General features: G+C 44.3%; 2 protein-coding genes and 1 long non-coding RNA gene across 6 annotated transcripts in view; 2 read left to right on the forward strand and 1 right to left on the reverse strand.

Moving 5' to 3' along the window:
- Positions 1-23,106, reverse strand: part of DIP-beta (Dpr-interacting protein beta) — a 48,496-nt gene that overhangs the window by 19,721 nt on the left and 5,669 nt on the right. The window contains exons 2-3 of one of the 4 annotated variants that reach the window (XM_033383095.1): positions 2,663-3,001; positions 1,781-1,887 (exon numbers count right to left, since the gene is read on the reverse strand). In XM_033383095.1, the coding sequence (XP_033238986.1) occupies positions 1,781-1,887; positions 2,663-2,942 (387 nt within the window). In that variant the 5' untranslated portion in view covers positions 2,943-3,001. Of the gene's footprint in view, positions 1-1,747; positions 1,918-2,662; positions 3,002-23,106 lie in introns of all 4 variants that reach the window. The other 3 variants (XM_033383093.1, XM_033383094.1, XM_002133399.3) reach the window with 3 other exon arrangements.
- Positions 5,797-7,049, forward strand: LOC6901895 (uncharacterized). Its single transcript, XM_002133394.3, has 3 exons — positions 5,797-6,089; positions 6,143-6,644; positions 6,714-7,049. The coding sequence occupies exons 1-3, from the start codon at positions 5,864-5,866 to the stop codon at positions 6,856-6,858; spliced, it is 873 nt and encodes a 290-aa protein (XP_002133430.3). The 5' UTR covers positions 5,797-5,863; the 3' UTR covers positions 6,859-7,049.
- LOC26532372 (uncharacterized) lies at positions 12,291-21,666 on the forward strand. Its single transcript, XR_001452484.2, has 3 exons — positions 12,291-12,781; positions 14,098-14,224; positions 21,176-21,666. It is a non-coding gene; the product is annotated as an uncharacterized lncRNA (long non-coding RNA).

Below are 23,106 nucleotides of genomic sequence, written 5' to 3' on the forward strand. Positions count from 1 at the left end.
CCACCACAACCTTAAGGTTTTCGCCAGGGCCTTGCAGGCGTGGATCTGCATATGCATTTGTGGAAGCTCCGACATAGCACTTCCACTGTTGGTCTTCCTGGAAGGGACGGCCTCTAAGTCCTAAATGACAGCCCCGTCCAATTGCTATTTACTACAATCTTGCTCAGCAGCATGCGATCTCGATGCGAGCTCGATGTCCGTGCTGTCGGAGTCATCTTGGAGCTCGTTGGACATCAGTGTGGTCACCAGTTGCTTCTTTGGAGGCAGTTTTTTCATCCGGTGCAGCCTTGTCTTTGTAGCCGTTTTGTAGTTTGAGAACCTATCACATTTAATCATTTTTTATTGATGACTTTTTGGCATGCCCCTCGAGCTTCATGGGACTAGAAGGAAGCACCGCCTAATGGTCTTCCAAGGAACTTCTTCAATTTCTACACCGATTTTAGCTGTCAGCTGCAAAGCAGCTGTCAAGCAAATATGACGACTGCCAGTTCTGCACAGTGCGGATATGTGGGAGTTTGAACAGTAAATTTAAACTATGGAGCTGTTGAACGCTTAGAACGAACGGAAAAAAGCAAAACGGATTACGCGCTTTAAAGCGATTAAATTCTTGTTGATGAAATGACTTAATTTGTTTTCATTGTCTATTTGCTGGCGCGCTATCATCCTACCCATCGAACCCTTGGGGGGCTGTTCGGCATATAATGGCTATTTTGCATACATTTTTGTGTTTTATTTTTTAACGATTGTCGGCTGTCGGCTGTCGACTGTCGACTGTCGATTGTCGATTGTTTATTGTTGTTAACAACAATCGCTTACAGGTCTTTTTTGTGATGCAATGCGATGCTCTTTTATCGCTTAAATTCCTTCACACAGTGGACGCTCATCGCGGCTGCCTCTCGGGTGGCGACCAGAGTGTGCACACTCTCTGGGCCTGGCCCGGGACTCAGACCCTCTCTGTGAGTGTTATAAATTAAATGTGAGTGCTAATAATAATATAATACGATGATAAAAACAATAAGCTATTCGTTTTTCGGTTTCGTTTTCGTTTTAACCTCGCCTCGTCTCGCACAAATTGCGCGCTGTTTATTTAAATTTATTTCGGCCCCATTCCGCTCTGTTTGCCTGTGATCTGTTGGTAATGTGCTTTATTTCTCCCCACCATTATTGTTTTTGTTTTTGTTTGATTCTTTTGTTGTTGCTATAGTAGTTGTTGTTGTTGCTGCTGCTGCTGTGCGTTGGTGCGTTAAATATGCAGAGTAGAGTGCTCTATATATGCATATACATACATATCCATATGTATGTATGTATATGCAGTAGGTATGAATATATATCTTAGATATTGTATGGTGCTATGGCAGCTATACTTGTAATTAACTATCTATATGGGTAAGTGTGCATTTGTTCATGTATGTATGTATGTTTACTGGTATAGGGGTAGGTAGGTAGTAGAGTAGTAGAGTAGTAGAGGTGCGCTTAAGGGCTAGTTACATAATTGCGATAGTTGTTGTGCAGTTTGATTTCGTTATTATGTTCGTATTTGTTTGGTTTTGAAATCGTTAAAACTCTTAAATCTCAAATATTGTGCACTTGAAATGAGACAAATGAAAGGGGACCAACTCAAGAGAGATAGACAGAGAGAGAGAGGTAAGAGAGATAATAGAGATATATAGATACTGAGAGAACCGAAACTGAAACTGGAACTGAAAACAGAAACTCATTCAACGCTGCGCCTGAAACCGATACATACCTTGGCGGGGACCGTTGCACCGTCGCCACTCACCCGATGACCACCCAGATTGTTCACCACGCACGTGAATGTCGCGTCCCGGCCCTGGGCGATGGTCACGTTCTCCAGCGGGATGACAAAGTCCGGCTCGAAGGCGCCCACTGAGGAGATTTGGTTTGAAACGGTAAAATCTTCATTTCAATTGACATTTCCATGAAGAGAAAACATTGATTGAACAATTAACGCAATTTCAAACAAATTTACAAATGGCTGTATGTGTTTCTCAGTTCTGTGTGTGTGTGTGTCGGTGTGTGTGTCGGTGTGTGTGTCGGTGTGTGTGTATTTGAGTAGGCATATCTATGTGGGTGTGTTTGTGTTGGGAACGAGCGGCATGGCCTGCAAACGATTGGCAAATCAATAAGTTTAAGCTAAACGAATCGATCGATAGCGATCGATAGCGATGCTTGTTGCAGAAAGCTGGAGTTTGAGTCGCTATCGATCTGGCAGGGCAACTCAAGCAAAGATAGGACGGTTATCGATATGGTTTTGTGTGTGCAAAGCAAAGCAAAAACGGTACGTTCCACACTGAACGATCAACAATGTTATCGCTATTTGCCCAAACGCTTGGGCGCCCAAACTCGGTCTTATAGCCCGGTTCCACTAGCTCGTCGTCGCACTTACGCTATCCCTAAGCCAAAGGAGTTTTTTCATCTGATGTACATATGTACATATAAACAGTTCGAATTCGAAAGCAGACTGGCTGCCCCACTGGAGTACAATTCAATTGACGGGGTAACTTCATAATGAATTGAGAATTAAGTAATTGTACACAAATTGTTAACAAAAACAAATATCTAGCTCGAATTTGTCCAGCAAACAAGCAGAATGACGTCTAGCGGAACCGGCCCTCTGCCTCCGTGCCTCTCATATACTTACCAACGCAATTGCACAGCATCAGTACCAGAAGCGATAGCCAATGGCCTCTTAGGCCTCCTCGAGCTCCGATTCCTCCTCCTCCTCCTCCTCCGAATCCTCCGAATCCTCCTGCTTTTCCTATCCGGAGTTGCGCCAGCTTGGTTTGATTCCGTTGCGAGGGCTTGCTGGATGTGAAAGCAAATGTAAATGTCTGAGCGGGTTTAACGTTCAGCTTGCAGTTTCCGGAATCGACGGAATCGATAGGCTCGCTGATTTTCTTGTCTACCAGAATCGCCATCATAAGACTGACGTAGTTCCTACTGGCATGACTTTATGTGCAGACTTATCTGGTTGAATATTCTGTAAACGCAAGGAAGATGTACGGACAACATTGTCCAATTAGTTTTAATAGTTTCAACTCATGAATTGTTGAAATTCTTGGCTCGCATAGCAAATCGTCTGCAAAGTAAACGAGATCACCGCTTTTAACAATACGAATGGACCTATTTTAGTGGAAAAGTCTAGCAACAAAAGTCCATAATTCAAATTCAATACGCAATCGATATTTTTTGCCGAAGCCCCAATAGATATTGTTGTCGTCAAGATGACACCACTAACCATACAGTAGATATACATATGTATGTATAGATGTGCCAGGGCATACCATGATGGAGCTCCCCAGAAACTTCGTCTCAGAACGCAGAAAGAACATCTTTGCATGCGTTAGTACACACTGAATATGTTTCGAACCTATTGGTCCTTGTTTTGGGTCATTTGATGAACTCACCTACCGCCACAAAATAAACGAAGGACGGGCAGGGGGTGCGGGAAATAAAATAAAAGCTGTTATTTGTTTGATTTATACTAAAAAATATTAAATATTACAATAATATAATTACGCATTTATATCCTTATTTTAGACGGGTTGATATAAATTATAAAAATATTATTTAAAGTCCGTCGGTTCTCGACTTCTTTGTTTATCCCTTTGTTTGACTTTAACTAAAATAATGATATATTTAAATATACGATCTATGAACCAAAATATATACACTAAAATAAATATGCATACATATGTATGTACATATATATACATATGGAATTAGTTTTACATATATTTCAAATCACTTGTCAATCGCGCGCTTTCCGACGGGAATGTTCAAAGAAAAACTGTAGATGCGTGTCGCACCTTGAATACTCTCATAGACAATACCCATACATATTCTAATTCAATTATGAAACATCTCAAGGACATACATAAAAATATCAGTTTATTACGTTCGTATGTTGCATGAGGGTATTTAAAAGTACTGTTGTCTTGATGTCTCGGTGGCAAGCTTCTTAGAAAAGTGTTAATACCCTAGAATACTCCAAGTCAAGGGAAGGAATCAGAGCAAAATTCGAATTATGTACATGTCTTTCCCACAAGATTCTGCGAATTTGCTATGTATATCCATCATACACGCACACACACATACATACATACATCCCTCTAGTACTGGCGGTGGCGATTGACCATGCCCGAACTACTGATTTGGCTGGTTCCTACATGGGTACTTTCCTGACTAACCCTATGGTAAACGAACGCCGAACCACTCAAAGAAGAGACAAAAAATGTTGCTCTGTATACTCTACAACCCACCGCGCACCAGCCACCGAACTAGTTCGGTTGGGATGCAACGTCTCACCAGTAGACGAAAAAACGAAAAAGCATGAGAGGAAAATGAAGAGAGCAGGTAGCTAAAAATGATGCTGATCTGCTCTTCTCCTTTCCCTTTTCTGTTTTCGGTAATTTCATTGCTAGAATGTTCTTCGCGTTTGGCGTTTGTGCAAATCAGTGCGGCTGTCCAAGTGATTATAATTATTCAATTTTAAACAGTTATTCAAAGCAAATGTATAGCAAACGGCATTTGCGTAGGCTCAATAAAGAAATATAAGACAAACATGCAGCCAAACATAATCGTGCTAGCGGAGAAACAGTGTCGTGCAGTGAAATAGAAAAAGTTGAAGGCCGCGAAATAGGAGAGACAATCGACGAAAATAAAACAAATGGAAAGTGACACTGAAAAATTTAAAGAACTTCTTTAGAGTTTTGATCGGTAAGCTTATATGCTTTTTTGTTTTTTTGTATTCCTATTATATATGTATTTTATATTTATAGATGCCATAACTGTAGATACTGGATCAGCTGAAGTCCAGATTAGGAAAGCCCTACAGCTGCAAAAAAAACGTTTTTTCAAAAACAGTACCACCGCGAACAGCAGACCTTAATTAGTAAATTTAAAAACTTAAATGAAATATGTATATAATACAATAAAAATTTAAATATGAAATTAAATGAAGATTGATAACCTACTTCATGGGTACCCATTTCACTAGCTACTACATGGGTACCCATTTCACTAGCTACTACATGGGTACCCATTTCACTAGCTACTACATGGGTACTCATTTCACTAGCTACTAGACGAGTACCCATATCACTAGTTCGGGGGTAAACGATGTGGTGTCGCTGGTCCCCATGTCGTACGACATTGCGGGTAAAAATGGAAATGATGAAAAGCATTGTTAAGGGTTAGTAAAGAAAGTACCCTTGGTCTGTTAGGGAGTGGTGAAATCACCACCTCCGAACTAGTTCCCAGTACTGCTGGGATTCCATACAATTGCGCGCCCTTTAAAAGTAGTTTAGTATGCCGTTGGCAGTGTGTGACGTAACCGACACGCGGCTACGGCCACACCGCAAGGTAGCTGTTAATTGTTTTCAAATTGATTCTTTTCGATGTTAAGTTTAAAAAAATATGTTTTTGCTATGAAGGATCAGGTCTATCGAGGATCAGGTCGGGGATGTTTTTATTCAAGGAGGAAGATGCATGATCCATAGATCTTTTAAAGAAACGAAGAAGAAACCGCTTGAAGTGTTTTACGTGGCTGCGGTGCAGCAGTCGATTGTGGCCCAGTCGACTGTGAAAATACCCCAATCAACTGCAATTAATATTTGTTTATAAATACATCATTACAAATTGCTATGGAATATGCTTATTTGCACTCGCCGTCCATTTTGAATCAAATATCAGCTGTGGAAAGTGTACAAGGGTGGCAGCACTAGGGGGCTGCCACCTAGGATATATTAAATCCCGGCGTTCACAAACAAGCCGGCCTCGATTATGGATAGACTTAGATATCCATGAGCAAGTCTGGCTTTGAGCGAACTCAATTAGTACAATGTGGATGCAAAGGTGTTCGTTCGATGACTTGGCTCCATGCAGGGCTGCATTTGGCACTGAATCGTTGCGAGATGGTGGCTTTTGTTTTTGTGGTTTCCAACACTACGTAGCTTTTTTCTCAGTTTTAAGGTTGTGTTGTTTGCTTTTCGCCATGCCGAACATTTTCCGCAGCTTCTTGTCGAATCGCTACGGCAAGCGTGACCGCTCCTCCGAGCGCTATGAAGGTGAGGCTGTTTCTGGTACATGAAACGCGTAGTTGAAACCAAACTTTTCGCAGCCAATTGCCGCACTGTACCCAACACGGCACAAATGCCAAGACCAGAGCCGATGGGAACCAAAACGTGGAGCAGCGAACGTGTATCAAATCGCTTGTCGAATTTTACCTTCCACTACGGCAGTGGGGTCCCGAACAACAACTGGCTCAGTAGCGATGATATACCCATCGTAACGAGGCGCGCGTTGGAGGAAACAGCGGGCCAGCTGATGGCCCTTCAGCCCATCAATGAGGGGACCGAGTTTAGCCACACCATCTGGAAAATGGGGATGCCGAGGCGACACCCGGAAAAGGGCAAGGACGGTGCCAAAATAGGCTACATCCAAATGGTGACCAAAACAAATAGATGCCTCAGATCCAATGAGAATAAGTACGCTCCGGCCAATGCTCCACAGTGCACCGAACAGCAGGTAGGGCAGCTCCTCTACAGCGGCACGGGAAGGAGCAGGGCCGTGGCTTCGTTTGTCTGCCCCGAGGAAAAATGCCTCATGGAATTCGCCAATCGGTTAGTATTCGAGTAACTTCAAGGGTAAATGTATGGGAATCTAATGTTGTCTGGTATCCCCTCCCGCAGCACCAATCTGCGCTCACACCAACGCGCCAACGGACACCACAACTGGCCGTATCAGTGCGTCCACTGCCGTACCTACTTCAAGCAGATAAACTACCTGAATCTTCATAGCACCGCCTGTCGCTTGAAACTGGCTAACGGTTTTTAATATTAGAAAATACTTGGGAATGGATTTTAGTCGTACCAAATTGTAACTTTGAAAGACTTACACAACTTTCATGTGATACCTCTCTAGTGAGACGTCGATGCAATCTTCTCAATGTTTTCATAATATTTTTTTATATATTCTTCACCCAAATAATACCATCGCTCGCTACCATCATCGGTCAGAGAACGTCATATTGTTGGCTATTTTCCTATTGGCCTCTCACTGTATGGCTCAAACTCTACACGCCTTCTCCATCAGTCGATCATTCGCTGCCAATTTGTACGCTGTTACCCCCTCAAAATTGCACTTGAATCCGCTTGTCAGTCAGTATGCTGGTTGCACATGGCCAAATAAATAATACAAATGCGGCTACATCGTATCTGGTGTCTTGTAGATGCATAATCTATTGACAAAGGGCTTACATCTCCCGGCGCGGATGGGAGAAGGGAGCTATAGGAAAGCAGAAGGCTGCCTGGTGCCTGGGACAGCGACTTGCCTCCCCTTTGTTTGGCGAGGACAACATTTATTTTTCCAGAGACGTGGAGTGGATAAAGAAGGAGCAGTTAACAGTTAGCAACAGGAAGTCAAAGAGGAGCAGCATTTTGTTGCTGGCTCTGGTTCCTCTGCAGGATTCACAGGACTAGGACCTGCTGCAGGACAGAACAGAACATGGCTGGAGAGGACAGAGAAAGGACAGTCGCCCTGCACGTGCCGCTATTTACATTTGCACGTAATAAATTCACAAGGGCCACGAGGACGAGGACGAGGAGGAGCACGAGAACGAGAACGAGAACTTGCAACAGGAAATGTGCCCGGAAGTGCATATGCCGGCTGTCGTTTGCCCCACGCCCCACGTCCCACGCCCCATCTCACACCACCTGCAACGTGGGGACCAACGTGTTGCATTAAAATGGGCAGCTTTCTGCTCCACCACTGGGCTCCAGTCATGGCTCCACCATGCCATTGACACATATTTGCATTGACGAAATTTAATGAGCTCACAAAAGCAGTGGGCAAATATTTGCGAGTCTGCTAGCTCGGATCGAAGCCAGCACATTAGTGAAGGCCGAAATGGGAACAGGACGATGGGCGGACGATGGGCGGGCGATGGGCGGACGATGGGGACGTGTGCAAGTCGTTTTATTAGATACGTGTCCTATCTGTCGCCCAAGACCATGGTGGCTTTCCACCACTTGCCTATCCCTTTCCGTCTCACCCTATAATCATATCCTGTCGCCGGCTGCGGGTGCCTTTTGTGGGAGCTTAAACACATTCCTCTCCCATCCATGTCTCTCTTGTGCCCTAGATCTCGAGTAAGATCTGTCGACTGGCCCAACACTCGTAAGAGTCACACCCTTACCTAAAACCCTTTTACTCTGCGACGAGGTGGCTCCTATTCATTGGAAATCCTCAGTGGAGGATGGTGGAAAACTATTCAACTACTGAAATTTGTTTTGTCATCCTATAATTCAGCAAGGGTGTTTAATTTCTTTTGTCATACAGGCCCTTGGATGCAGATTGAGTGCAAATAAATATTTCCTGTGATATAGCGTTCCCCCGTGTGGCCTGTGGCATTGTATGGGTCCATCCTTTAATCAGCTACATATCTCTCCCAACAGAAATCCCATTCGACCTCCATGCAAATGCCATACGAGGAAAATGTTCAACGTACTCGATATCCCATGTAAAACAGTCGAATTTCCCCACTGAGTGTGGATCGCACGTGCACTGTGGGCACTGTGGGCACGGCACCCGTTCGGTCAGTGCATTTCCACTTCGTTGCAGTCTGTGGCCTGGAAAATTGAATTAGCTGCCTAATGATGATAATATTCTATTGATTTTGGTATGTACATTTAACCCTATACCCCCTCCCACCCACACACACACACACACACACACACACGCACCACATACACGGAGGGTGGGAAGGTAATGTGGTTAAAAATTACTTTGTTGTCGAACAAAATGACGGCTAGTGCATGTGAAACCTGCACCGAGGTGAGGGCCACTGGAGCAAACGTTGAAGTGCCTGAGGAGATTCTGGCCCTCTTTTGGACTTTTAATTGCAGTGCAGCAATACAGCAATACAGTGCTTCAATGCCATCGAAATGATTTACTGAGCTCTGGCTATGGCTATGGCCATGGCTTGGGCTCGGGTTGAGAGGGATGCTCGTCCCACAAAGTGATTTAATTTAATTTGTGATTGTTTAAAGCCGAGGGCGCATTCCCTGGCTTTTATTTGTTTTGCCTGCTGATCAAGTGAGCTTCTTGTCTGCCGTTTTCTTACCTTAACCTCCCTTAACCTCAACCTCGACCTCACATTGGGTCACTTCACTTAACTTCAATTTTTTTACAGACTCCATTCTCTCCAGGCTCCGTTCTGGACTGCCATGGAAATATATTCGTTTGGCTTGGCGTAGATTTGTTTTGGTTTTTTGGTCCCGTTTATTGTTTTATTCGAAACAAGGAAACTTTAAGCAAATCAGTTTTGTTTGTGGCCAAAGTGAAATGTCGAAGTCGGAGCCACACACACACACAGACACCCATGCATACATGCACATGTGTGCACACATATTTCTTGTGTGTTGTGTTGTGCTCTGTTGTGTGTGCTTATTGTTGCTGACATTTAAAATTACACTCTTGGGAATGCCCGAAGAGAATGGGAACAAGGAGAGGTTTGGCTTCAAAGTAAGCAAAATTAAGCAAACACATGGTTGGGACGAATCGTAGAAGGAAAATGAACGAAGGAATGTATGTATGTATATAGTACATAGGGGTGTATGCTGTGGCTCAGGGGGATCTGCTGTGTGGGGGAAATGACATCTGACCATCGAATGGAACGTGCTCATTTCCCACTCCACAACAAAGTCATCTTCATCTTCCTCCCACTCTCTTTCCTCTCCCTTCGCCATCCTACCCGCCACCACCACCACCACCCCTTCCTCAACGCACCGGCCGCTCCCCCCCAGCCCCACCCCCACGTGCCACGCCTCCTAGTGCCACAGACGTCCTGTGTACGTTTCTGGTCAATGTGGTCGTTGTCATGGTCAGCAAAAGTTACTTCTCGCGGCGCTTGTGGGTGGGTGGACGTGATAATGGAATGTGGAATGTGGAATGTGGTGCGGGGTATGGGGTATGGGGTACAATTGTACAACTAGTATAACTGTATTTGCTTAACATCACACACATACACACACACACACAAACGTACACTGAGAGACAGACAGGGCCACAGAAAGCGACAGGCAAAACCCAAACACAAGCAAACATACATACATACATACATGGTTGTAGGAATGTATAAATACTCCTATATGAAAGACAAATAAGTTTAGTCCAGTTGAGTGGACTTCTTTCAACTTTTTGCTACTTCCAACCAGCCAACACCCTGTAGAGCTTTAGCAAATTTCCATATGCCCTGCAAAGGTAGGGCCCGTACTTGATCGAGAGCCGAAACTCGTACTGTGCAGCCACTTGGAACCACAAGCGTAATGTCTGGAAAAGTACGACCCTAATGCTATTACCCGAAAAAAAAGAAACCTGAAATTCTATCTTATTTCAACGATTTCCCCCATAATATACTGCAAGTTCTTCGAAATTACAGAACACGATTCATGATCGCATTGTGGTCGGCATCTGCTCTTTCCTGTATGCATCGATCCATTTTCGCTGCCTTCCTTTGGGGCATTTGATACCTCGCATAATAATCCACTAAAGCAATGCGACTTGGGCCGACCACCCCACCTGCCGGGGTGTCCCTGCCTTCCCTCCTCCACCCATCCCGTGATGGTGCTGATGCGACAGATTTCCGAGACACTAGAAGGGGCCATGTGGCAAAGTGTAAATGAGCAGTCATAGCCAGGGCTAGCTGCAGCCAGCGGCACAAATGTCATGCCAGGAGGGAGCCACCCACACCACCCCCGTACCGCGACCCCCCGGCACAGACGCAGACACAGGCGCAAACACAAAGACAAACACAGAAACAAAAACACACACAGCCACAGACACAGACACAGACAAAGACACCGACCCAGCCTGAATGCATGAATATGCGTGTCTGTCAACCGGTCAACACACTCACAAATATTGCCACAGGAGGGGAGAAAAATTCCATTCTAGTGTCATATTTTTATTTTCCGTTCCCGTTTCCGTTCCCTTTCCCCAGTCCCCAGTCCCCATTTTTGTTCTCCCTCCTCGTCCCCCAGTTTGCACTACTTCTTTCTTAGTTTTCTGCTTCTCTTTTCGTCAGTTGTTATATGTGACGCACGCTTAGCCACGCCCATAATTCGCTCCCCGCCGCCTTGTGTTGTCTAATTGAGCGCCATGGCTTTGTCCTGCTGCCGGGCACTGGCACTGGCACTGGCACTGAGCCGCCTAAGCGAATGTGCAGCAGTGTCAAGGAGCATGGGATATGGGGTATGGGGTGAGGGGTGAAGAGCAGCAGGTCAAAGCTTCGTTGCTATTCCAGGCTCATGGCCACGACAATTGGACCACGGCTTGATCCTTATCGTTAGTTATCGTTAGTTATGCTGTGTGCTCCGGCACTGAAGCGAAAGAAATGAAGGAGTGGTCCCGGTCCCGGTCCCAGTCAGACCAGATCGAAGTGCTTCCAGGGGATTTGTGACCGTAGTTGTCAGGGATTGAACATGGACGGGGACGGGGACGGGAACGAGGACGGGCTTCGATTCAGTTCCATTGCAGTCAGATCTCGTTAAGCTTTTTTTTTCGCCGTAGTCGGTTTCTCGAAAGCTTTGGAGAGATTCTTTGGCCAAAATCCACAGCTGGAATGTCCACCTCCCTCATCCGAGATGTCAATTTCAATGAGCCGGGAACCCTTGAAACCCTGGCCACTCCTCGTTATCCCTAATCCGTAATAAGCTGTATCAATAGCTGGGGCAAGTCAATAAGCGAACTTAGCTCTGCTCAGCTCGGTGCGGTGCGGTGCGGTTCGGGACAGAAACAGGGACAAGGATAGGTCGGTTCGGTTCAGTTCAGTTGAGTCAAAGCAATTGCCGTCAAGTGCCAAATAAAGGCATAACTCGGCAGTCAGGACACGACATCCGACCTACCAGGGCCAAAAGGAGTGGGTGGCTAAAGGCAGGCTGCTAAAGTAGGAAGCAGTCGGGCAGGGAAAGGCCAGCGAAAGAATGAGAAGCGGAAAGTCAAGGCATAAAGATTGAAACTTGTAAATGGGCAAATAAAATGGAAATGAATATAATAAAGACTCCTGACTCTTGGCTATTCCTTTCCGCTTCTCCAAGCTTTGCCCCTCTATCTCTACCTCTACCTCTACCTCTACCCCTACCCCTATCCCCACCCCTGCCCCCATCCTTGCCATTACATCCAATCCTGCAAACCTCTCATCCCCGTGAAGCACTCCTCGACGCCTAAGTGAAAAGCTGACAAGCAGCTTACGTAAATAATGTCAACGCAACAATAAAAATAATAAACGAATTAGCTGCTTATTCAAGGGCCCTGACCCGAGGGGCCGTCCTCCACAGCTCCACAATAGCGCAGAGACATAGACAGAGGCAGCAACGGCAGCGGCAGCGGCAGAGGCCGAGGCCGGGGCAGAGGTCGATGTAGCGGCAGAGGCCGAGGCTGGCAAGGGGGTAAGGCTGAAAAAAGGCAAAAGCCCCCTTCGCTGGCGCACAGACAAACAAGCGAACAAACATTCAAATTGACTTTGCGACTCGGAGCATTTGTCGGGTTTACAATTTCAAAGAGCAACTCCAGAACCGAGACCTCAACCTCAACCTTTGGAGCTCAAGGACCTCCCAGGCGACATTTGTAACTTTAGTCTATTTGTCTGGCAAGGGAACAGAGGCATGGGCAGGGGCTGGGGCTGCTGCTGGAGCTGGAGCACAAGGACGTTAAGATGTTTATGGCTTGTCAAGGATTATTGTTATCACCAGCTAGCCAGGTATGCAAACAAACGACCACTCCTTCCATTTGGAAAAGGAGGATCTGACGCCTCTCCACGCTCTGTCGTGTAATTGCCGAGTAACTGAGATGAGTCCGTGCGACTCCACGGACAGATGAGGGCAAGCCGCAGGCGAAGGGATACCTAGACAGACAGAAAGGAAGGGCCTGCCTGACCGCTACTTCAACTTCAGTTTTAATCTTTTCCAGTCAAGTCAAGACAAAAAAAAAATGAATGGAAAATATTATTAGAAAGGACAGGAGTGAAGTGAAAAAAGCCAAAGAGGGTGCGAGCCAGAAGGGGGGTACCCAGAGTAGATTAGACCCTGCGGATCGTTGGTAGTCCGGAAATAATTCCGACTGTATTAGAGTAGATATGACCAAAAGATAGCTGGATGTATCCGTATCCCTCCTCTTCATCATCTTTCAATTGTCCTTTTCCAAGCTCAATTGGTAGCTGTGCGATATGGGAGCATTATTTCCCACCAAACATCCTTGCAGGGCATCAATTTTTCGACTCCCGATTAAAAGCACTAAAAGGACCCTCTGTCCTTTTTTCGCGCACAGCTGGAAACGGAATTTATGAGCAGCATACTCCGTTTTCCCCGTTTACGGAACACCCTCCTCTCTTCTGTCTACGTCTATGCCTCCCCTTCTGCGCTTCTTCTCCACTCCTCGACCTGATGGAGAAGGAAAAGCTGCCAAGTCATGAACTGTGACAAAAGGATTACAAGAGAGTTACTTTTGTAGCTCTCTCCTGTTTCTGGCGCTTTCTTTCTGTCTTCTCACCATCGCACCATCCCCCATCTGCTGGACAGTGCAGTTTATAGGCTAAATAAGATTAATTTCGAGATTAAACTGCGGCTTCAACAGTGGCAGGACTGGCACCAGAATGTGCTGTGCAGGATGCAGTCATTCTACTCCCTCTTCTCTGTTTGTCTGTCTGTCTGTCTGTCTGTCTGTCTGTCTGCCTGCCTGTCTGTCTGTCTGTCTGTGGTTATCAAAAAGCTTCCAGCTGGACAGGTCAACCTACATGCCTAGCGCCGCACCCTCCTCCTGGCAGTCTGTTGCCTTTCAATTCATTTGGTCGCCTGTCGATTTAGTCAACGTGCAAATTTATTAGATTAACAGCAAATATCAAATAGGAAATTAACTGTCGTCTGGACATCTGCTATATTACAACGCTGGATGGTTGTCGTCGGAGAGGTGGTGGTAGTGGTGGTGGTGGTGGCGTTGGCGGTGGATATGGAGTGCGGGGCACTGACTGGTTTTGCACCTGTGCTATATACACCCACACACTTGCATTTACACTTACAGGCTTGTCACATTGATGTTGGCTGATGCTGTCTATCGCTGTGGACAAGCAGAAATCGGATGCCTATTTTTCGGGGCTAATGGACTTCTTCTGGACTGACAGGAAGAAAGGTTTATCCATGAAGGTCAGGTGGGAGCTCGTTCACTTTGCTTATATCTGAATTCCCCACTTTCTATTGCTAATAACAACTATTTATAAAATATATGTACATAGGGTATGGGCCTCTTTGCACCGGTTTTTTTTTTTTGTCTCAGTTACTGGTAGGTGACCCTATTGGTCCAACAAGTTGCAGCAAAATGCTACCCTCGAGGTGCTCACATTGAGTAATTTTGTGGTCTCACACAGTACAGAGAACACAGAGTGGAGTCCTAGACGAACTCTGAAGGATTGCTGGCGGCGAGTGGCCGGGTAGGATTTCATGGATAGTTTCCACGTTTGACGCAGAACAATTCTTGCGGGCCCGACTGGAAATATTTCCTAGTTGCAATGCTTGCAAGTGTCAAGTGACAGGATGTTGGAACCCAACAATTTGCTTTCCATCCGCACAGAGAGAGTTAAAATGCTCGTATGAGCAATGGGGAGAGCAAGTGACAATTGCCTGGACGATAGGGTGTCAGGAACTGATGCAGCCAGCCAGAGAGACAGGGGCAACCGCATTCAGCATGAGGATGGGGATGGGGATGGGGATGGGGATATGTATTAAATGCTACAAATAGCTGAATCCTATTCAATAGAGGGGAGAGTGGCAGTGGTCGGGGGGTGGCTGCTGGGGCAGCTTCTGAGGTTAACTCTACAAATGGCAAGCAAAACATGATTCGCTGACTTGTTGCTGTGTGCGTGCGTGTGCTTTGTGTTTGGCAATGCAATGAGTCAACGTCACAGGGACACATCCTTTTTCATGTTTTCAGAGGGCGAGAGAGAGAAAATGGAACATTTGCAGGGGCGACCAGAGGAGGGGAAACCTCAAACGAAAGCAAAGTTTCCCAGACATATGTATGTGCGTGTTTTTGGGTGTGTGTGTGTGTGTGTGTGTTGCAAGGATGGGGCACGGAGGCTGAGCGGAGGTCCTCTGGATCTCCCGATTTTGTCAGTTGAAAAGGGTTCAGAAAAATGTTTAAATTAATGATAAAACGAACAACGCGTTAAAAAAATCGCTTGGGGGTGGTGACATAGAGGCGGAGAGCTTCGTCGGGTCTCGCCCTTCCGACGCATCCCCCCCACCCGTCCCAACAACCCAACCACCCCTCATCGCCATGGCTCCGTATTGGAAAATCGTTTTAATTAAATTTCGTGGCCAGTTGGCAATGGCAGCGCCAGCCGCGAGCGACGAAACGAGAGCAAAATTTACTGCATATTATTTATAATTATTGCTAGTCGACGGTGCCTTCTTTTACATTTCAACCCGCTTTCCCCGTCCACATAAAATTGGACTGATCATTTGAGACCAACCGACCGAAATCAATCAAACATTATCGATTCATTATACTCGTATTCACATTCGAAGAGCTAAAGCTTGTGACCCTTTTTGACTTATTGACTCTTTTTCTGATACGCTTTCGGAGATGCTTTTCGCAGTGTCACAAACGTATTTCAAAGTGTTCTCCCGCCCCACGAACAACCAAAAAATATCCCCAATTTTGAAGACACAAGAAAACCGAAAGCGTCCAATCATACAGAATGATTTTTATCTATCAGATGGACGAATCTGGATGAGATAGAAGCATTGTTGTGTCCAGAATGAACGAACAATTTTCAGTGGTAACGCTACGCCTTCCACGCGCTTACTCTGTCTCTCTCTCTCACACACTCTTCCTCGTGCAGTGAGCGGGAAAGCGGAAACAGATCAAATATTTTAAGATTAATAGTTGGCAAAGATGTGCAACGTGTCCAACGAGATAAGCCTAAGGAAAACTTTATTCATGACCTGTTCTGAAAATATTGAATCTCGAAAAACTATCACTGAAGAACATATCTCATTATTATTTCGGAAAAATTGGAGCAAACATTGTCGAGTTTTTTAAATATTTCTTGTGAATATCGTACTTCATTTGTAGTAATTTGAGGGAACTGCTGTAAACACTGGGAACCAACCATTGAAGGGTAAACTTCGTTTCGATTGTTAAATTTCAATAGTCATTTGTTCAATACGAGTTCAAACGAGGGGGTTGCGAGTTGCTGCGGAGACCGCAACTCTACATTTTTACCCGATACTTAGTCAGTATGGCTCTCCTCCGGCAGACGCCGCTAATATTGAACACGACACGACAAAGAGTGCGTGCGAGAGAGACAGAAAATCAGTCTGAGCGTGACGTCGGGCGCTGCATAGCCACAGCAAATTGATATGTTGCTTTTGGCTATAAAAATGATCCGATCTGATCCAGATTCAGCAATCTGATAGATATGGTCATTCTCTATGATTGTGCTTTTTTATTTTTCTCGAATGCTATATTGCTATATTGCTATATTGTGGATGCAACAGATAACAGAAGTGCGGATACCAAATTTGGTTGCTCTGGCCTTAATAGTTTCTGAGATTTGTGGATGCCCCAGATTTTCGTCCTTTGCTAGGGCGGATGGGGGTGTGGCGATATTTTGACACAAAACGGTCAAGGTCCGATATCACAGGAGTGTGGATACCAAATTTGGTTGCTCTGGCTCTCTGGCATGAAACCTGTGTGTTAGAGAGGGACAGAGCGAGAAAGAATGAAATTTTCTTTATTCTGTCTATAAAATTATACGATCAGGTTCAGATTTTACATTCTAGAACATATAGTCATCCTCTAAGATTCTGCGTTCTTGTTCAGTATTCTTGTATCTTTGAAGTTGTGGATGCCACAGATTTTCGCCCTTTGTGGGGGCGGAAGCGGGCGGGGCAAAGTTTTAAGCAGTTTGAGCAGTGACATATCACAGAAGTCCGGATATTAAATGCCGGTGCTCTAGCTTTTATAGTCTTTGAGCACTAGGCGCTGATAGGGACGGGCAGATGGACAGACGGACTTACGGATAGACAGACAGACAGGGCTTAATGGACTCGGCTTTTGATGCTGATCAAGAATATATATACTTTATGGGGTCGGAAACGATTCCTTCTGGACGTTACACACATCCATTTTCACCACAAATCGAATATACCCCAATACTCATTTTGAGTATCGGGTATAAAAATAGGCTTGACTGGGAAACACTTTTTCAATGAAGTGAAGTTTCTCAAAATACTAATTTCTAGCCAAGGGATTATATTTTTTGAATAAAAAAAAGACTATTGGCCAGTTATTGGCCCTTTAAGGGCTTGACTGGCAGCATAGTAAAAGTTCTCGGCAATCACTATTTGAGACGGTGCACCGCGGTGATCGGATTCCATACCACTATATTGGCCAAAAGTCGATAGAAATTTGTTAGGCAGCGATCCGAAATATTTTATGGAATATGCTCTGCAGTTTCTGCAGGGACCCACAAAACTGGGCTAGCAGAGACCTAGACGCTGTCGACAGGACAGGGGACAAATTGAATGTACATTTTGAATACACTTTTGAGTGTACGAGACGAAACTTAGGTTGTAGGCCTGGATGAGTACATAGATCACATTTTCAGACTTCGAATGTAAAATATGCTCGCAAAGTCTTTTTTCTATATTGAAAAACACCCTTTCGAGACTCTCTGCACTCTCAATTGATAGTTTTATTAAGACAATTATATGATATTATACGACAATGGCTGTACCCGAGGATAAAAAGAGTTGAAGTTTTGGCGTATGTTCCTCCAACTGAGGACCTATTAGTCCACTAGTTAGTTAGCTGTAGACTTTTTACAGGAATTAGTTCCTGACAAAACAGGCACACAATCTTTAAAATTGTCCAAGGAATGCTGAAGGTACGACTTTTTTAATAATTCAACTGCATTTTATACAACCATAAGCAGTGCTTGTTTCGACACTTTGGGTATCAAATATTTAAAAATGTCCACAATATCATTGGCTAAGTTTTGAACGCTGCATTTTCTCTATGGAAGAGGGTCAACAAATGGAAGAAGCTGTGGAAAAAAGCTCTCGTTCATATGAACAAAGTTCCCATCACGAATTGCAGAAGAAACTATGTAGTCCATATAGTTTTCATGCAACGATAAAAACCAGAAGAAATTCAGTATACATTTTGCAATATGCTGGCCTGAAATATGCTAAAATAGCAATATTGCGCACCACCATTGAGGAGGTTGGGTTAGCACTTGGGAAGCTGATAAAGAGTACTCTTCAATGTACATTTTTAATTCACATCACTGCATATGAAATCACTAGGCAATAAATGACTGGCAGCTCTTAAAACTCTTTCTTTTGTTCCAGCTTTTTTCCTACAGCTCCCACCCGCAATCGCGATCAGCGAGTGTTTAGTTCCCAGGAAGAGGGTGTGTATACCAGGCACCCAAGAGGTGCAGAACCATATGAAATAGCCAGTAGGAAGCGTTTCCGACCCCATAAAGTATATATGTACATATAATTCTGATCAGCATCCACAGCTGTCCGAGTGCCGAAGTCTTATAAACTATACGAGTAATTCGGAAAATAAAGGCTTTGCTTTCTATACTCTAAAGTAGACGCTATTGTATGGGTGCCCACTAGCAAATACTCATGAGTACACTCATATTCACGCACATGCTCAATATGCCTTTGTGCCGGGACCGGCATTAAGTTGTTCGCTGTCTTGTTTCGGCTTTTATTGTTGATATTTAAATAGATATTTGTGTCGACATTTTTGCGTTTGCCCCCCAACGTGGAGTCTAATCCAAATTCAAGTGGTTATAGGCCCCCTTCTTCACTCCAGTGCGTAAATGAGTGTGTGTTTGTGTGTGCTGATGGTTACTTCATGCTTTATTTGCGTTCCGCTCAATGCAAATGTTTTGTAAACGATCTACTCCACTCGCTTATTGCAGCTTGACATGCAAGGAAATGTATGGAAGGCTGTTGGGGGGAGGGCACAGCGGACAGGAAGGGGAACACAGGTGGCATGCAATGCCAAGGGAAATGGTTTGGGGGAAGGGTTCTGGGGGAATGGGGACAACACACATATGACAGTGAAAGTTCAATTTTCCTATTTCTCCAGCAATTTGTGTGTCGTCATGTTCGCTCTGAGACGGATACAGTGGATACCCGTTAAAGGGGCAACAGTGGGTGCTGGAAAGGGCCTGAATACTAGAATTTGAAAAAGAACTAGCCTCCAGACAGACTGTCTTATTGTTTGGGCCTATTGTGTCCCACTGTCTTTTCTGTATTGCTGTCTCGGTTATTTTCGACTCTTCTGAAAAATTTAACAGTGTTTTCTGTGTATTTTCTGTGGAACACGGTACTACGGATCGATGCTACACACTGTTCAATCATTAAATTGTCTCATTTTACTTCGAATTATAGAAAATGTGTACAGCAGATATTGTAGTAATAACCCATTCGGCAGAGAAGCTGGGGAGCCCTAAGCTAGACTTTCTTTACGAATTTAATAATTTTAATGATTTTCTTTGATTTTGGTACGTAGTTCCTCTCTTCCCATTTTCTTCAAATTCAAAACTTGTTCCTCCGTGTTGATTTTTTCTGTTAACCTGGACATGGGCTTTTGCATTTCAGCTCAGTTTTTCCCTGTTTTCCTCTTGTTTCCAGTCTTCTATTTTGCTTTCCTCGTACTGCACCTAACAATATTTTTTGTTTTCATTTCTTCTGTTTTGCTTTCTGTTCCCCCCCCCTGCTTAGCTAATTTCTGATACCAAATGGCAAATGGCTTTCGTTTTCGTTTTCCCTCTTCACTTCGCTGAACCACATTACGCATACGCAAGGTGGTTCGGTGGTGGGCTTGGGGAAATATTTGTTGCTGCTGCAGTAGTTTTATTTTGTTCTCTTAAAGTAACTGCGGCACCCTCGTCCACCTACCGCTATTTGCCGCAATTGTTTGTGCAATTTTCTTTTCATAAGAGGGGAAGCTTTCCTCTTGTTTCCATTTCCACTTCCACTTCCATTTTCATTCTTCTTCTTATTTTGTTTTTTTTTGTTTCTTTTGTTGCCGCTTTGTTCTTTTGTTCATGTGCAAGTGTTTGCTTGTGGCCGCTTTGAGGAGCTTTTCCCTGCCTCGTGGCCTACCCCCAACCCCCTTTGCGCTGACCACACCCGATTGTATCCATCATATGTGTAACCATTTTAGCCCTGATGCGTTTTTAATTGTGTTTGTTTCCGCTTCACTGTGACACGTCATTCATTAGGCGACACGCCCCCAGGCCCCACTGTTTGTATCCCCACACTCCAAATGGCTGTTAAATTACCTAAATATGTTACCTTGGGGCAATTGCTGATTCGATAAGAGATCAATCGTTTTTTCTCTTCTCCGTAAGAGATACATTTTTATTTAAAACGTCATTGAAAACATCAATTTGTTGTATTCAAAGTAAAACTACCATCAAAAATATCTTACTGCAATGGATATTCAGTTTCCTGTTCGTCATCGGCTGCGGATCGGTGCAGCAGCGCTCTACATGATGAATTTTATATTCCTTCTCTACGATCCTTATCCTTTTGTCGAAACTATAAGAAATTATTATAGCATTGGGACGGGTCCAGCTCTGGAAGGACCTGGAGCTGGGACCGGAACTGAATCTGGGGCTGGACCGGGATACAATGCATGCGGACATTTTGGTTCGGAGTCCGTTGTTTCCTGCTGCTGCCGCTGGTGCTGCCTTATACTCGTAATTACAGTTCAAATTTCCTTTGTTGGTCGAGAGCTTGGGTCCGACTTGCCTCGTGTGTCGGATGCGGGAAGTAGGGGGAGGATGGTGGAGAGTGCGGTGTGGTAAGGATACGGGGAAGGGTACGGGTAAGGGTAAGGGGATGTGTCTATTTTCACACGTTCATCGATGCCTTTAATTGCGGCTTTTCGGCATCCAAAAACAAAGGCCGTCGTCGATGGCCAAAAATTTATGCTAATTAGTTTTTAATGCATCGGATTCGAAATCGGAATGTTCCTCTGTACCTTCCTGCATCACTGCAGCTGTCCACCTCTCTATCCAGACTAATATACCAAATTCACGTAACATGAACTCTTACTCTCCCAGGTCCAACTTGCAACCTTCAACCTTCAACCTGCTGCCTGCTGGCTGTGCGGAGTCTTTTCTCCGACCACTCGAATCCCCTCCAGAAATGCATTCACATTACCATCTGGTTCACTCTGCCTCATAGAGGGGGTGCTGATGGCGGGAGGCCATTGCAGGCCGTCATTGGACCGTGCCTGACCAGACGAATCATGCATTGATGGCCACATCATCATTCATCGTCCCAGCCATATCCCATTTCCAAATAATTAGCGCCGTTTGCCCGTCACTGGTAGTCCGTGAATTGGTTGACTCCGGTCGGGAGCCCACAAAAAGCAGCGGAGTTGGAGGTTGGCGTGGGGGGCTTTTAAAGCCTTACTTCGAGGATGCTGATGCTCTCGACAACGGTTTCGCTCGGCTGTGATGCTTTAGAAGTACCCAGCCTATTCTTGATAAACTTTCGGGTGTATGCCTAATATTCAAAAAATATTCAAAATATTTCAATAAAATCAATCTATCTGACACCCTAACTAAATATATACATATAATAATAGCTTATCGACCCTGGCAAAATTGGTTAGAGTCAAACGAAACACAACATCAAATACAAAGTAATGTGTATTTTATTATTTATGCAATCAAGGAACTTTGGCGCAAAGAACATTCCAGCAGAGAGTTTTTTTAAATGAAGTATTTTATAATGTTTTCTAGTAGGCAATTAGTTTTTATACCGAGCACTCGAATGAATAATACACAATTTGTTTTGGTTAATCTTTGGGCTCCACTACTCTGTTGCGGCTATAGAAAGTTGTTTCTTTATTTTGTAATCAGTGGGATCTATATTTCCAAAATGTCCACATGTTTATGAAGCTCAACCTAAAAGTCAAAATACGCTTATCCAGTCTAATGGCTTGATGCTGCTATTTCACACTTGCAGAGAGAGAGAGAGAGAGAGAGTGTGTGGAAAGGGGGAAGAGCGATTTTGCCGCTGTGGAGTCTACAGTGTAGATTTTTTTCTTGTTTACAATTCTGCGTTATCGGTATTGTTGTCTATTACTGCGGGGTGGGCTTTAGGGGCGAGATCTCTCTGAGGTTTCTGAGATCAATAGTGTTCAAAGAACGAAACGACAGGTGTGCCTTTATTGTTTATTTTTGGCCATAATAATATTAAATTCTGACCTCAAATTCGGAATGAGCATAACTTTAATCAAATCCATTCGAATCAGTTGAAATCAGGACTATGAAATTGGGCTGAAATTTGTAACGCCCAGGGGTAGGCATCGCCGATCACATACTGTAAATATGAACATATTTACAATGTTAATGCATATCCGTTGGTGCGTTTATTTTCTGAAGGGATTTTATATAAGTCGGAAGTTATCTTCCCTACTGATTTTTTATAATTGTGTCCTCCAATTTAGTTTCCTGGATTGTATTTCTACTCCTTCCTTGTTTTCTACTCTTTCAATAAGGCAAATCCAATGTTTTCGATCTGAGGCTGATATAAATCTATCAAATACTTGGAAAGGCAGACAAAACGGAAGCCACAGATTTTTGTTTTTGGTAGGGATGGGAGACGGTAAAATATTGAAAAAAAACTTGTGAAACATAAGTCGGGATACAACATTTGGTTGCTCTTGCTTTTAGTGTAAGAGTCTCACAGACAGATGGACATGGCTATATCGACTCGGCTATTGATGCTGATTAAGAATTTATATTCCTTTTCGGGTCTAGGCGCTACACACATCCACTTCCACCACAAAACTAATACATATATCCCTCAACCCTTCGCGAATATCATATCGAGTGGAGTCTAGTTTCTAGTTAATGTCAATTGAATTGAATGATATGTATGTATCTTTAACTCTAAGAGGTGATATGAATTGGCCTATGAGTATGCAGAGGTTGGGTAGCAGATTTGAGATTGGCTATCCGAAGGCTTATACGTAGATACA

The sequence above is a fragment of the Drosophila pseudoobscura genome, chromosome X (assembly GCF_009870125.1).
Source record: "Drosophila pseudoobscura strain MV-25-SWS-2005 chromosome X, UCI_Dpse_MV25, whole genome shotgun sequence".
Classification (NCBI taxonomy): Eukaryota; Metazoa; Arthropoda; class Insecta; order Diptera; family Drosophilidae; genus Drosophila; species Drosophila pseudoobscura.

Bases quoted from the DNA above. Each gene is read 5' to 3' on its own strand.
- LOC6901895 (XM_002133394.3), top strand. From the start codon at position 5,864: ATGTGGATGCAAAGGTGTTCGTTCGATGACTTGGCTCCATGCAGGGCT. The intron at 6,090-6,142 runs GTGAGGCTGTTT...AACTTTTCGCAG, and splicing joins CTCCTCCGAGCGCTATGAAG to CCAATTGCCGCACTGTACCC. The intron at 6,645-6,713 runs GTTAGTATTCGA...CCCCTCCCGCAG, and splicing joins CTCATGGAATTCGCCAATCG to CACCAATCTGCGCTCACACC.